Here is a 16,306-nt window from a genome sequence, read left to right as displayed (position 1 = left end):
TCAATCAGGCACTTTTAACTCATTCACTGCGTACTGATAGTAAACCTTACAGGTGCTACGACTACAAAGCATGCACCATTATAATTATTTTTAGATATATTCCGCAATTTTTAACCAACTGATTTTGCTGTCAGTTGCGCCGCCTTAGCTCTTGATGTAAGTCGTGCACCCTGGTCATAACCGCTGACGTAAAGAGCTTTTGTTCAGAGTTCCTCCCTCGTTGCCCATTTTAATGCAAAATACACATTAATCAGCAGACCAAGGGTTGGATCAGGACGTTTTCTGTTATTGAAGTATTCAAATGCTTAAGTTAATGGAGACTAAAATTGGGTTGGATGTACAGCTGGTGGCAAACCCGAACCTATCCCTTTCCTGGAGAGGTTAAAACTATCCCCATATGTACATATGCCTGAAAATTTGACAAAATGTCTTGCTCTGTAGTACCAATCAATTTTAACACATGGGTAGAGATATTTGCTAATAAAATTTATGGGGCTATTATTTTTCCAAAACTTTGACTTGGACTTTTTTTCTTTATTCTTTACAGGATGTGGATATCGGATGCCCATCCCTAATCATCCTTGAACTGAGTAAATTGTTCGGCCATTTCAGAGGGCAGTTGGCAGTCAACCATATTGCTGTGGATCTGAAGTCACATGTAGGCCAGATGGCAGATTTCCTTCCCTGAAGGACATTAGTGAGCTGCATGGAGTTTTACGACGATGAATGATAATCGTCATGATCACCCTTACTGGGACTAGCTTTATATTCCAGGCTTATTCATTGAATTTAAATTCCACCAGTTACTGTGCTGGGATTTGGACCCATGTCCCCACAGCATTAGTCTGGGCCTCTGGATTACTAGGCCAGTGACAACATTATAACTAACTATGCCACCATCCCCCCCACATCTCCAGTTTTAATCTGAGCTATGCTTAACAGTACAGAGACTAATTTCTGCTTAGATGTTTAAAGGGCTGAATTAAACTCTATTATTATCCATACTTCTTTTCAAATGAAATCTACTTTAAAAAGGAAAAATATATATTTGAAACAATTCTGCCAGGCACCATTACCTTCATTTTTAAAAGCAATGAAATAATTTTCCAACATCTGAAGCAAAGCACGTTGTATTAAAGTGATTTCTGTGACCCCTGAATACAGTGATGAAATGAAATGATGAGAAACAACAGAATGCTAAAGTTGACTTGGTCACCTAATTTCCTTCTCAAAGGAGATTAAAATAAAGAACATGGAAAGTAATATTAGAAGCTACATAATCTCCTGAAAGCACAGATACCTGAACAGTACTGTACAGCAAATGTGTGCACAGTAATATATCAGTGCTTGCTTAGAGATCCCTTCTAAACATGTACTTTAATACAAAAATAAAACAGCGGAATGATTTAAAATAATTTATGAACAGCGAATTCAAATTTAAGTCCTTGAAGGATTACCTCAAATATTCTCAGGTACATGACAGAACTAACATCATCCATCCTCTTATAAAATGTGGAAAACAAACATGGTAAGTCACAAAAGGTAAACACTGGAAGTGGCAGTGAGGGGAAAAAGAAAGAAAAATGAGGGCGAAAGATACAATGTACTGTAATTACACAAGCATTTCAGAATTCAGCTACATTAATACGTAATACAAATCCTAACTGGTTCATTTTAGATTCAGGGTGATCCGAGACAGTTTAGTTGTTCTCGACGTTAGCTTTTACTGTGCTCACAGCTCTGCCCACTCACAAATTCTGAAAAGTAGGTCAATTTAACTTATTGATCCCAAATAAATTGTATTTCTTGAAACCTAACTCAATATCATGGTATGTATCTGCTCTCACATTTTTCATGTATAACACATTTCTTGAGTACATGACCTGTCTGTTTTTTAATCAACCAGGAATATAAGCATACCTACATAAGACCATGCCAAATCTGGATCTGGAACCAGCTGATTAACATTAAATTTAAATCTTACGAAATATATATGTCGGAATTAAATATGCCAGTCATTATGTTCTGATATGCTGTATAAACCCGAAAAGGCAAACACGCTGCAATGCATCGATCAGTACTTGGTGCACAAGTTTATACTCTCAGAAGCACTGCGTAATTTTATAATGTCTTTGGCACAAATTCCCAAATTATTAAATAAGACTTTGACTGAATGTAACTGTCATCCCAGTACAGGGAGAACATATTAAAGCTGTTCCCATTAGCTGTGCTACCAGCATGAAAGATCTTGGGCATCTTTAATTCATTCTTGCCAATCATACATTTATTTTCCAAAATTGTTCAGATGCCACCTTTAAAGAGAAAGTGCTCAATGAATACAGCTAGGAACATCACCAAATGCATCCAAACCTTTTTTTTCCAAATTGCTCAAAATCCGCCTTTTTCTTCTGTCTAATTTGAATTTTAGATTATGGTGATTTCTTTTCATTAAAGCGGTTGCGTACAAAAACAATACACCCATATCACAGCAATCAAAAAATTATTTGGACATTTTGAATGATTGGGTTTTAGCAAGTGAGCTATAACAAAATAGATGATCCCAAGGACGTGTAAATTCTGGTGCTGTCATCTTAAAATCTAACTGTTTACTTAAAATGACAATTATTGAGCACGGTTTGTTATTTGTAGAGCCATATGCTTCATTGTTCTTACTGCACACAAATGTCGATCGTAAAGATAGCAGATACTCTTAACTGGCGACCATAAATTTAAATCTAAGGAGTTCCATAACCGGAGCATGATTCCTGTCTTTGGTGAGTTTTCCTAGTTCTCTTATACATTAATGGGGATGATCGTAAGCTGATAAGGACAAGCCCCACCTGACAAAATCTTACCTATTGTTATCCAGATATGTTGCTGTACTGATGATGGTGGTGATGAGTAAATATGCAGACCATCCAGCCGCCTGGCAGCTGGCAATGGTAGGGACATAATTAGTTGGGGGAATGGAGGGATAAAGTAAATTTTTTTAAAAATGCATTTGGGCAGTTTATTGCAACACAATTGGAGAAAATGACATATTAATGAGACATTGGACAGAATCAACCAACATAACAACTGACTCACCATTGAAGTGCTTGACTATCAGTGTTTACTCAATAACAAAATTGGTGATTTCCATGATAGAATGGCAATTGAAAGTTAGTCATTTAGTTGGATTGACCATGTCTCCAATGTCTACCGGATGGGTGATTTTTTCCCCCCCCCATTTCTTACAACCTTTAAAATCCCTGTTAGGCATCCATGCATAGAGCTTTGAGGAGCTCTTAATGTGCTTTATGCATGTATGAAACATTCTTGTAAGATGTGGGTCATGATAGTAGATGTACACAGGAAGATTATTTGACTGAAAATCGTGCCGCTTGATACAATGTGACAAAACACTGGATATGAGAGATAAGTTTCATTTTAATTATTGGAAAACGGATGAAAGAAAGGTTAGAGATGGAAAGCGATTAGAAAGGAATAAAGGAAGGAAGGAACTTTTGAACAGAAACTGGACATTTGACACAGCCATTATAAAAACATATTAGCAAGATAACATAATATGAAACTGCCTTACTATACAAAGCCTTCAATCATAACAGTGCCACTTAAAGCAGAAGCTAAAAAAAACATTACAGCAAATAACTTTAAAAATGTAATGTAACACTTTGAAGGAAACTACACTGCCAGATTTATCCCTTTAAACACTGTAGAATATTGCTAATAATCTTACTAAATAGATAAGGAGCAATAGCAATGGTTTATAAAAAATGATGAAATCTATGTGCACACTGCAAATCACAAAACAACAGAAAGCAGTGGTGTACCAAATGGTACAATGGACAAATAAGTTCTAAACAGTCTAGAGGTATTCTAACTAAATACACTAAGGCACTAAATTTCATAAATAATTCTATCAAAATTGTCTTAAGTCTTTCAAAGTAAATAATAACCTTAGCCACAGTTTACCTATTCCAAATGTGAAAAATATATTTTTTGTCACTTACTGCACAAGGGTCTCTACATTAAGAGCTCGCATGAACATTGAGCTCCATGAATTCATGACTATCAGTATTCTATATACTGGCGACACTGAAGAACACAAAAGTTTGTTTCCTTATGGGTATCTAACAGTTACACCGAAATAAAAACAAGCATTTATTTTTATATTACTTTATCATATACATTCTGTGTGCACTGGGGAGAATACTGTTACACCTCTTCAAAAAGGTTGCTCATAGACTTGAGCTAATGAAACTTCCTCATAAGAAAGCACTGTGACAGAAGTCACATGCAGACAGACCAGGAGCTGACACAACATACATGGTAGATTACAGTGCAGAGTCAGGACAGAGAGAGGCAGAGAAGAGCCTGAGTCAGAGGGACAGAAAAGATCTAAACAGCCACTGAATTTGTCTCAAAATGTGACTTATCCCTCTTTCTTCAGTATTGCCACATTTTGGATTGTCTCCTCCCTGACCAGCAAGGAGGAGAAGGCATTTACTTACATCAAATAACCTTTCTATATACATCTCCTCATTGACCTTGTCACGCAGGATATCCTGACTCTGGCGCACAAAGGTCACGTAGGCATCTGCCAAATCCATCCCAGGTTTCTGGTAAGAAAAAAAAGAAAGGCAAAATTACATTAGATGGTTTGTACTTTTTAAGGCTGTTAGCCATTCTCTTCAATAAATACTCCTGCACTAACCAAACAGCAGTTTAATGACACGTGAATGAGGTTTCTGATGGTATCTGATTGGCATAGAGCAAAAACAAAGCCTATTCAACACTATAATTACCTAGCTTGACCATAGAAGGCACATTCAGCTATTTAATCTTGAAGATAAAAAGAGAACTTCCCCTAAAGTAAATATACAAAACTGAAGTTTTCAGATAATCTAACTTTGGCCAATCTCATTCTTTCCATATATACCCATAACTATCCCTGTTGTTTCTATATTTTTCATTATAAAGTGAGCATTTTTGTAAATGACACATCCTTTCCTGCTTACAACCTATATAGTTCCAGTTACACTACATCTGCCTCACAGTAATACAGGAGTCAACATTAACAGCTGGACCATGTGGTGGCACAGGGTTATAGCTTTTTAACATGCCACATTGATAAGTGCCTCTGATTTCTTAAATGGCTGGCTCACACTTTAGCCACAAAAGTTATGGCGAAACTAATTGAAAACTCCAAAAAAAAGTAATGGGTAACAGAGCCCACCCTCTCCTAAGCTAAGTGTGCATGGACCTCAGGCCAGGTGTCTATTTATCCTACAAAATTATATAATCTGAAAAATGGAGGGAAAGAAGTAAAATCCAAAAGAGGAAATCAGTAAAATTTAAAACTTAATGATTTAAATTTAACACATTGGGCCTCATTTTACCATTTTCATTCTAAGTGCTGAATCTGGGCGCAATTCAAATCCGACTTGGAAATCTGTTCTCAGGCGCCCCCATGAGCACTTAGCCTGAAAAATAAATTGCGGGTCTGACTCACGCTGTGGGCGGGGCTTAGTGCGCCCAGAATGATCGGAGCTCTGAATTGCGCATGCACAGTTAGAAAAAAATTTGAAAAAGCGCACCGTGTCAGATTGCTCCCGGGCTGCAGAAAGCGGAAGTGGCCCGGGAGCGAAAAGCGGGAGGGAAGGTCCCCAAAGAGATCACTGTCCCCCTTATCCACCCCCCTCCCCCCGCCGCTACCCAAACCGAGCGCAACCTCCTGACCCCTTCCCCCTCCAACGATCGCCCGCAGAGTGGCAGCGGACCCCCATTCCCGCCACCAGAGATCCATCTGGCCTCCCTTCCCCACCCACCAGAAATACATCTTACCTGCCTCCCTCCTCCCGACCCACCCCCAGAGAATGATCCGGCCTCATTTCCCCCCACGCCCCAGAGAATGATCTGGCCTCACTCCCCTCCCCCCGTCTCCCCGCAGAGAATGATCTGGCCTCACTCCCCCGCCCCCCCCCCCCCCCGGAGAATGATCTGGCCTCATTCCCCTCCCCCCCGCCCCCCCAGAGAATGATCTGGCCTCGCTCCCCCTCCCTCCAGAGAAGATCTGGCCTCACTCCCCTCCCCCCCCGCACCAAGTGAATGATCTGGCCTCACGCGCCCCCCCCCCCCCTCCAGAGAATGATCTGGCCTCACTTCCGCCCCCCCCGCCCCAGAGAATGATCTGGCCTCACTCCCCTCCTCCCTCTCCCCACAGAGAATGATCTGGCCTCACTCCCCCTCCCTCCAGAGAAGATCTAGCCTCACTCCCCTCCCCCCCCGCCCCACAAAGAGAATGATCTGGCCTCACGTCCCCCCCTCCAGAGAACGATTTGGCCTCACTCCCCTCCCCCCCCCCCCCAACCACCCCAGAGAATGATCTGGCCTCACTCCCCCCTCCCACGGAGAAAGATCTGGCCTCACTCCCCCCCGCCAGAGAATAATCTGGCCTCACTCCCCCTCCCTCCCTCCAGAGAAGGGGTCTGGCCTCACTCCCCTCCCCCCACTCCACCCCCCTCTCCCCCCCACAAAGAGAATGATCTGGCCTCACTCCCCCCCACACCGCCCCTGAGAATGATCTGGCCTCACTCCCCCCCCCCCCCCTCCGGCACATCTGCCCTCCTCGCCCCATCCCCCCCAACCAGACAATGATTATGCCTCCCTCCCCCCCACCAGAGAATGATCTGACCCCCCCCCCCCCCACCGATTTCAGTTAGAGAGCTGTTGGAAGCTCTGAACTTGCCTCTTCAGCAACTGGAGCATCCGAAACAGGCTTTTATTCAGCATGTCCATTTTGGCACGATTCTGGATCGGCGAACGCGGTGGTAAAGGGGGAAATGCTGATCAAGTTGGGCAGGCAGTTCATTAATTCAATTTAAATGCATGCAAATGCATTTAATTTGCCGTTGCACCCGTTTCGGGCGCGAATCGGATCGCGGCCATTCCCGGGTCTCGGTAAAGTGGCCATCTGCGCGGGCACGGATCGCGTTAATGGCCTCACACCCGACTTTACCACGTTTTCGCACCCGTAAATGGGCGCGGCCCAATGGTAAAATCGGGCCCATTATGTTTATTTTAAGCTTATTTATTAGTGTCACAAGTACGCTTTACATTAACACTGCAATGAGGTTACTGTGAAAATTCCCTAGACGCCAAGCTCTGGTGCCTATTTGGGTACACTAAGGGAGAATTTAGCAGGGCCAATGCACCTAACCAGCGCGTCTTTCGGACTGTGGGAAGAAAGCGGTGCTTCCGGAGGAAACCCACGCAGACACGGGGAGAATGTGCAGACTCTGGACAGACAGTGACCTAAGCTGCTATTCAAACCCGGGTCTCTGGCGCTGTGAGGCAGCAGTGCTAACCTCTGTGCCGCCCACATTAATACACTTACCCCCCCTTACTAAATACCGTTTGCTAGGACTTCACAGTTCACTTTTACTTTCATAGGAACTTGATGTGGAATCAATGGTGCTTCGTGCTGACTTGGCATATGCTCTTGGGATGCCTCACACTTCTCAACAATGGGCAAGATCTCAAGCCCACTCTCGCCGTCCGCAGGATCAGCGGTGGGGGCTCAAAATCCGGCGAAACACGGAAATTGTGAATCTTGCCGGCAAGATCATGATTTTTGATTTTCACTGACCTTGCCGGCAATGTAATCAGGTTCAGACCCAAAATCGGTCTCTACCACAAACCATTTGCCAAATAGATATGTATGAAAATACATGATTCCAAACACTAAAGCTTCCCGCTCAATATTGGACTGCATTATGGACAGAAATTTTGAGGTAAATGCAATTAGTTTGCCTTTTTCTTGAATGCATGGTCCCAGGCCTTCGGTGAGGCATCTATCTCTCGGACAGTTGTATCCCGAGGATTGTAAAAGTAGAGTCAGTAAAGTAAAGGTAAAGTCACCTTTACAAGAACAAGCGAAAAAGGAGAATAAGAAAGGTGGTAGACAGAAAAATTAACAGCCAAAATCAGATATTAATGAATGTTTTTAAACATTAAAAAAATAGTCAGAACAGGGTGAGGAACTTTAAAGGACAGGCCTTAAGGTTTTATACCTGAACACTTGGAGCATTTGAAATAATATGGATGAATTAGTTCCACAGATAGAAGTAAAGAGGTATGATATAATTGGGGTTACGGAGGCATGGTTCCAAGGTGACCAAGTTAGGGAACTAAACATTGAGGACTATTCAGTATTTAGGAAGGACAGACAGAAAGGAGAAGATGGTGGAGTTGCAATGTTAATGAAAAAGATCTTAATAAAATATTGAAAGAGGATGTTTAGCACAGATGATGTGGAATCTGTATGGGTCAAGTTAAGAAACAACAAGGGGCAACAAACATTCCAGGTCCAGTGGGTGGTATAAAGACCACCAACTCTAGTGGTAATGTTGGGAATAGCATTAGACAGCAAATCAGAGATATATGTGTTAAAGGAACATCTGTGATTATGGGTGACTTTAATCTGCGTATAGTCAAATTAGTCATGGTACAATAGAGGATGAATTTTGAGAGTGTATACAGAATGGCTTTCTGGAGCAATATATTGAGGAACCAACATCTTAGGATGGGTAGTGTGCAATGAGAAAGGGTAAGTTGGCAATCTAGTTGTGAGGGAACTCTTGGGGATGAGTGAGCATATGATAGAATTCTTTATCAAGTTGGATAGTGAGGAAGTTGATTCTGAGAGACCAGAATCCTGAATCTAATAAAGGTAACTATGATAGTATGAGGCATGAGTTGGCCATGATGGACTGGGAAACATTACTGAAAGGAAGATCAGTGGACAGACAATGGCAGGCATTCAAGGAACGAATGGGTGAACTCCAAAAGTTGTGTATTCCTATTTGGCGCAAGAATGGAAAGGGAACTGTGGCCAAACCATGACTTACAAGGAAAATTAGAGATAGTATTAGATTCAAAGAGGAAGAATACAAATTGGCAAGAAAAAGCAATAGCCTTGAGGAATGGGAGCAGTTTAAAGTTCAACAAAGATAGACCAAAGATTTGATTAAGGGGAAAATCATAGAAATCATAGAAACCCTACAGTGCAGAAGGAGGCCATTCGGCCCATCGAGTCTGCACCGACCACAATCCCACCCAGCCCTACCCCCACATATTTTACCTGCTAATCCCTCTAACCTATGCATTTTAGAATTCTAAGGGGCAATGTTTAACCTGGCCAATCAACCTAACCCGCACATCTTTGGACTGTGGGAGGAAATCGGAGCACCCGGAGGAAACCCACACAGACACGAGGAGAATGTGCAAACTCCACACAGACAGTAACCCGAGCATCGAACCCAGGACCCTGGAACTGTGAAGCAGCAGTGCTAACCACTGTGCCACCGTGCCGCCCATAAAATATAGTAAAATATAGTATAAAAGTAAGCAAGCGGGGAATATAAAAACTGACTAAAACATTCTATAGATAAATAAAGAGAAAAAAGATTGACAACAACCAATGAAGGCTCCTTGCAGTCAGAAATGGGGGAATTCATAACAGGGAACAAAGAAATGGCTGAGGCACTAAATTCTTACTTTGCTTCGGTCTTCACAAAGGAAGACATGAATAATGTACCGGAAGTTCTGAGAAACACAAGTTTTAGTGAGGAGCCAAAGGAAATCAGCATTAGTAGAGAAATGATTTTGGGGAAATTAATGGGATTGAAGGCAGATAAATCTCCAAGGCCTGATGATCTGCATCCCAGAGTACTTAAGAATGTGGCCCTAGAAATAGCAGATCCATTGGTGGTCATTTTCCAAAATTCTTTTGACTCTGGTGCCTATAGATTGAGGGTAGCTAACGTAAGCCTATTATTCAAAAAAGGAGGTTGAGAGAAAACAGGGAAGTAGAGAGAAAACTATAGACCAGTGAGCCTAATGTCGGTGGTAGGGAAGTTGCTAAAATCCATTAGCAAGGATTTCATAGCAAAGCATTTGGATAGCAGTGATGTAATCAAATAAAGTCAGCATGGATTTAAGAAAGGGAAATCATGCTTGACAAATCTACATCTTTGAGGATGTGTTTGAGTGCGTGTGTTCTGCTCAAAGGTAAAAGTGAAGCTATGACTGGATCGCGTGACACATTGAAGGATGTAATTGGCAGACTGGGCTTGCAGCAGGTGGTGCAAGATCCAACACAAGGGATAAAGAATTTGACCTAATCCTCACCAATCTACCTATTGCAGATGCACCTGTCGATGACAGTAGAAATGACCACTGCACAATCCTTGTGGAGCTGATATTCTGTCTTCACATTGCGGACACACTTCATCATGTTGTGCGGCACCACCACCGAGCTAAAAGTGATGGATCTAGAACATGTCAAAACTGGGCATCCATGAGGTGCTCTGGTCGCTCAGCAGCAAAATTATATTAAAGCACAATATCCAACCTCATAGAACATAGAACATAACAGCGCAGTACAGGGCCTTCGGCCCTCGATGTTGCGCCGACCAGTGAAACCAATCTAAAGCCCCTCTAATCTACACTATTCCAATATCATCCATATGTTTATCCAATAACTATTTGAGTGCTCTTAATGTTGACGAGTCCACTACTGCTGCAGGCAGGGCATTCCACACCCTTACTACTCTCTGAGTAAAGAACCTACCTCTAACATCTGTCCTATATCTCTCACCCCTCAATTTAAAGCTATGTCCCTCGTGTTAGCCATCACCATCCGAGGAAAAAGGTTCTCACTATCCACCCTATCTAATCCTCTGATCATCTTGTATGCCTCTATTAAGTCACCTCTTAACCTTCTTCTCTCTAACGAAAATAACCTCAAGCCCCTCAGCCTTTCCTCATACGATCTTCCCACCATACCAGGCAACATCCTGGTAAATCTCCTCTGCACCCTTTCCAACGCTTCCACATCTTTCCTATAATGCGGCGGCCAGAACTGTACGCAATACTCCAAGTGCTGCCGCACCAGGGTTTTGTACAGCTGCAACATGACCTCCTGGCTCCGAAACTCAATCCCTCTACCAATAAAAGCTAACACACCGTACGCCTTCTTATCAACCCTATCAACCTGGGTGCCAACTTTCAGGGATCTATGCACATGGACACCCAGATCCCTCTGTTCATCCACACTACCAAGTATCTTACCATTAGCGCAGTACTCTGTATTCCTGTTACTCCTTCCAAAGTGAATCACCTCACACTTTTCCACATTAAACTCCATTTGCCACCTCTCAGCCCAGCTCTGCAGCTTATCTCTGTCCCTCTGTAACCTGCCACTTCCCTCCGCACTGTCTACAACTCCACCGACTTTAGTGTCATCCGCAAATTTACTAATCCATTCTTCTACGCCCTCATCCAGGTTATTAATAAAAATGACAAACAGCAGTGACCCCAAAACAGATCCTTGCGGTACACCACTAGTAACTGAACTCCAGGTTGAATATTTCCCATCAACCACCACCCTCTGTGTTCTTACAGCTAGCCAATTCCTGATCCAAACCACTAAATCACCCTCAATCCCATGTGTCCGTATTTTCTGCAAAAGCTTACCATGGGGAACCTTATCAAACGCTTTGCTGAAATCCATATACACCACATCAACCGCTTTACCCTCATCCACCTCTTTGGTCACCTTCTCAAAGAACTCAATAAGGTTTGTGAGGCACGACCTACCCTTCACAAAACCGTGTTGACTATCCCTAATCAAATTATTCCTTTCTAGTTGATTATAAATCCTATCTCTTATAATCCTTTCCAAAACTTTGCCCACAACAGAAGTAAGCCTCACCGGTCTATAATTGCCAGGGTTGTCCCTACTCCCCTTTTTGAACAAGGGGACAACATTTGCTATCCTCCAGTCTTCTGGCACTGTTCCTGTAGACAATGACGACACAAAGATCAAAGCCAAAGGTTCTGCAATCTCCTCTCTAGCCTCCCAGAGAATCCTAGGATAAATCCCATCCGGCCCAGGGGACTTATCTATTTTTACCCTTTCCAGAATTGCTAACACCTCCTCCTTATGAACCTCAATCCCGTCCAGTCCAACAGCCTGCATCTCAGTACTCCCCTCGACAACACTGTCCCTCTCCTGTGTGAATACCGACGAAAAATATTTATTTAGTGCCTCTCCTATCTCTTCAGACTCCACGCACAACTTCCCACTACTGTCCTTGACTGGCCCCAATCTTACCCTAGTCATTCTTTTGCTCCTGACACACCTATAGAAAGCTTTAGGGTTTTCCTTGATCCTACCTGCCAAAGACTTCTCATGTCCCCTCCTGGCTCTTCTTAACTCTTTCTTTAGGTCCTTCCTGGCTAACTTGTAACTCTCAAGTGCCCTAACTGAGCATGGTCTGGCATATCACTCACTCTACCAGTATCATCAAACAGGGGATCAACCCTGGTTCGATGAGAGATGTGAATGAGCAAGCTAGCAGCCAAGATCAGGCATACCTAAAAATAAGGTGGCAACTTGGTGAAATGACAACAGCAAGATGTATGCATTCCAAAATGCAGAAGCAGCATGCTGTAGATACAGTCAAGTGACCCCCCAACCAATGGATCAGATCAAAGCTCTGGAGTCCTGGCACACCCAGTTACGAATATTGATGGATAATAAAGAAACCACCACTCCTCCTGAAGGAGGAAAACACCACCAACCCAAGTGATGGCACAGCCCAGCACATCAATAGCAAAAATACATCTGCAGCCATCTTAAGCCAGAAGTCAATGATCCAACTTGGCCTCATCCTAAGGTCCCCAGCATCACAGATGCCAATCCTCTATCACTTTGATTCATGCCAAGTGATATCAAGACACAATTAAATTTAGGTGTTTTTTTAAATTCATTGGATGTAGGTGTCATTGACTGGACCAGAATTTATTGCCCATCCCTAATTGCTCATTTCAGAAGTAATTTTTAAGAGTCAATCACATTGCTGTGGATCTGGAATCATATGTAGGTCAGACAAAGATGGCAGATTTCTTTCCTTAGTGAACCAGATGGGTTTTTACAACAATCAACAATGGTTTAATGGTCATCGCTATCCCTTTAAGTCCACATTTTTATTAAATTCAAATTCCACCATTTGCCATGGTGAGATTTACACCTGGGTTTCCAGAGCACATTACCCTGCATCTCTGGATTATTAATCCAGTGACAATACCTCTCCCTGTTAATAGTCCCCTGCATATGTTGGCAAATACTAGTCTTCAGCATTGCAATGAAATAAGACTTACCGGCTCAGGTTTTCTGATTATAGTAACCCTATTGTCAGAAAACCTACGTCAACTATGTATGTCAACCAATATAGTTCATGCCTTATTAAACAGGCAGAACTGTGTATGACTTTGAAGGTTAATAAGATGCTTTGTACTTATATTTCATTCTTATTAGCTCTGAATCAGACAGTGCAATTTTCCTGTGTTTTTACCGAGGCAGTTAATTCACACAACTTTGTCAGTAAGAGATAATCAACTATCACCTGTTTTTTTCCTCAATGCAGAAAATGTAATCTTCAAACTCACTTGTAGATTTAAAGCTTTCTTACACCACAAACCAATCATATAAACTCATTAGCAGACTGTTTTCAAGAGGTGACATTCAGATATCTACAGTTTCCACCCTCAATATGTACTGGTAAGCTAGTGCTGTGAATTGATTTTGCTAATGAGATATACTTAAGACCACAGGGTACCCATTCAGGAGAATATTTGATTGCCAGTCACCATAAATTGCAGTTAGTTAGCACACTTCAGTTTAGTTTCCAGGGTGCAAATGAGCCTGGTTTAGGAAGGAGCAAGTCTGCAAGATTTTTGCATAAAGCAAACAATTACAGAGCAAGGGAATAATATTTGGCTCTCAGGATTATGGCAGTATTATTTGCACCTGCTTCTACAGTGCTGAGGAAATAATTCAACAATGCACCAGGTGAAAATGTCTTATTCATATAATCCATCTCGCAAAGCCATTTACCAATAATTAGATAAGAATTAGGCTATTCGGCCCATCGGGTTTGCTCCGCCATTCAATCATGGCTGATAAGTTTCTCAACCCCATTCTCCCGCCTTTTCCCCATAATCTTTGATCCCCTTACCAATCAAGAATCTATCTATCTTAAATACACTCAATGACCTGGCTTCCCAGCCTTCTCTGGCAATTAATTCCATAGATTCACCACTCAGTGGCTGAAGAAATTCCTCATCATCTCAGTTCTAAAGGGTTGTCCCTTTACTCTGAGACTGTGTCCTCAGATCCTAGTCTCTCCTACTAATGGAAATATCTTCCCCACATCCATTCTATCCAGGCCTTTCGGTATTCTGTAAGTTTCAATGAGATTCCCCCCTCATCCTTCTAAACTCCATCGAGTACAGACCCAGAGTCCTCAAATGCTCCTCATACGTCAAGCTTTTCATTCCCGGAATCATTCTCGTGAACCTCCTCTGGATCCTCTTCATTGCCAGCACATCCTTCCTTAGATACAGGGCCCAAAAATTGCTCTCAAATTTCCAAATGTGATCTGACCAGAATCTTACAAAGCCTCAGCAGTACATCCCTGCTTTAGTATTCGAGTCCTCTCAAAGTGAATGCTAACATTGCATTTGCCTTCCTAACTACCAACTCAATGGTAGATGGGCAGAATATCTTGGTAAATCATTGTTGTTTTTCCCAAACAAACAAGTTCTCTGAAAACCTCCAATCTCATCCACGGCTGGGATTTTCCGGTGCCGCTGCAGTGAATGGAGTTTTTGCTGAGCAGCAAGTTCTCCATTCCCGCTTATGGGAAGTTATGGAGAAGATGGGAGAGTCTCGCCTGTTATCTTTATTGAATAGTCAATAGATTTACTTTGCAGTATTTAGAAACATAGAAAATAGGTGCAGGAATAGGCCATTCGGCCCTTCGAGCCTGCACCACCATTCAATAGGATCATGACTGATCATGCACTTTCAGTATCCCACTCCCAATTTCTTTCCATACCCATTGATCCCTTTATCCACAAGGGTCTAGCTCCCTCTTGAACATTTTTAACAAACTGGCCTCGAAAGCTTTCTGTGGTAGAGAATTCCACAGGTTCACAACTCTCTGAATGAAGAAGTTCTTCCTCATCTGAGTCCTGAATGGCTTACCCCTTATTCTTAGACTGTGACCTCTAGTTCTGAACTTCCCCAATATCAGGAACATTCTTCCCATATCTAGCCTGTCCAGTTGAATCAGGATTTTATATGTTTCTATGTGATCCCCTCTCATTCTTCTGAAATCCAGTGAGGACAAGCCCAGTCGATCCAGTCTCCCTTCATATGTCAGTCTTGCCATTCCAGGAATCAGTCTGGTGAACCATCACTGGATTCCCTCAATAGCAAGAATGTCCTTCCTCAGACTAGGAGAACAAAACTGCACATAACATACAAGGTGCGGCCTCACCAAGGCCCTGTATAAATGCAGCAAGACATCTTTACTCCAATACTCAAATCCTCTTGCTACAAAGGCCAGGATGCCATTAGCTTTCCTCACCACCTGCTGTACCTGCATGCCATCCTTCAATGCCTGTTCCACCATGACACCCAGGTCATGTTGCACTTCCTCTTTTCCTAAACTGCCATTATTCAGATAATAATCTCCCTTCCTGTTTTTGCCACCAAAGTGGATAACCTCATATTTATCCACATTATATTGCATTTGCCAAGTATTTGCCCACTCAGCCAGCCTGTCCAAGTCACCCTGCAGCCTTTTAGCATCCTCCTCACAGCACACACTGCCACCCAGCTTAGTGTTATCTGCAAATTTGGAGATATTGCATTCAATTCCTTCGTCCAAATCATTAATGTACATTGTGAATAGCTGGGGTTCCAGCACTGAACCCTGTGGTACTGTGGAAGTTAAATTGTTAAAATTAAGCTTCCATAAATCTCTGTCAAGCAATGGAAAATGCTCATCAGCATACAGGCCTTCAATGGGGTCAGTGCTTGCGTATTTAGCATGAACGGCTAATCTTCACCTGCATACATTCTGTTTTCGGCCTTCACCAGAGGATGAGAAAAATCAGAGTTTTCCATAACAGAATACCAAAGGTAAGATATGGGGACATGCTATGCAAATGAAGGATTAGCAGGAGACAGTTTTTCATCGAATAAGAAAGGGCGGAAAGCTAGGGTATGATTGGTGAATATGTATGCAAATGAAGGATTAGAAAAATTAGAACAAAGAGAACAAAGAACAATACAGCACAGGAACAGGCCCTTCGGCCCTCCAAGCCCGTGCCGCTCCCTGGTCCAAACTAGACCATTCTTTTGTATCCCTCCATTCCCACTCCGTTC

At 42.5% G+C, this 16,306-nt stretch overlaps 1 protein-coding gene across 2 annotated transcripts in view; it reads right to left on the bottom strand.

The window, feature by feature from the left end:
• The window catches only part of cadpsa (Ca2+-dependent activator protein for secretion a), a 511,252-nt gene that overhangs the window by 78,201 nt on the left and 416,745 nt on the right, over positions 1-16,306 (bottom strand). For both annotated transcript variants that reach the window (XM_078209519.1, XM_078209518.1), the window contains one exon: positions 4,515-4,622. In XM_078209519.1, the coding sequence (XP_078065645.1) occupies positions 4,515-4,622 (108 nt within the window). The remainder of the gene's footprint in view (positions 1-4,514; positions 4,623-16,306) is intronic.

The sequence above is a fragment of the Mustelus asterias genome, chromosome 3 (genome assembly GCF_964213995.1).
Source record: "Mustelus asterias chromosome 3, sMusAst1.hap1.1, whole genome shotgun sequence".
NCBI classification, from domain to species: Eukaryota; Metazoa; Chordata; class Chondrichthyes; order Carcharhiniformes; family Triakidae; genus Mustelus; species Mustelus asterias.
The sequence above is the reverse complement of the archived record's forward strand: the minus strand, read 5'-3'. Positions and strand labels throughout refer to the sequence as shown.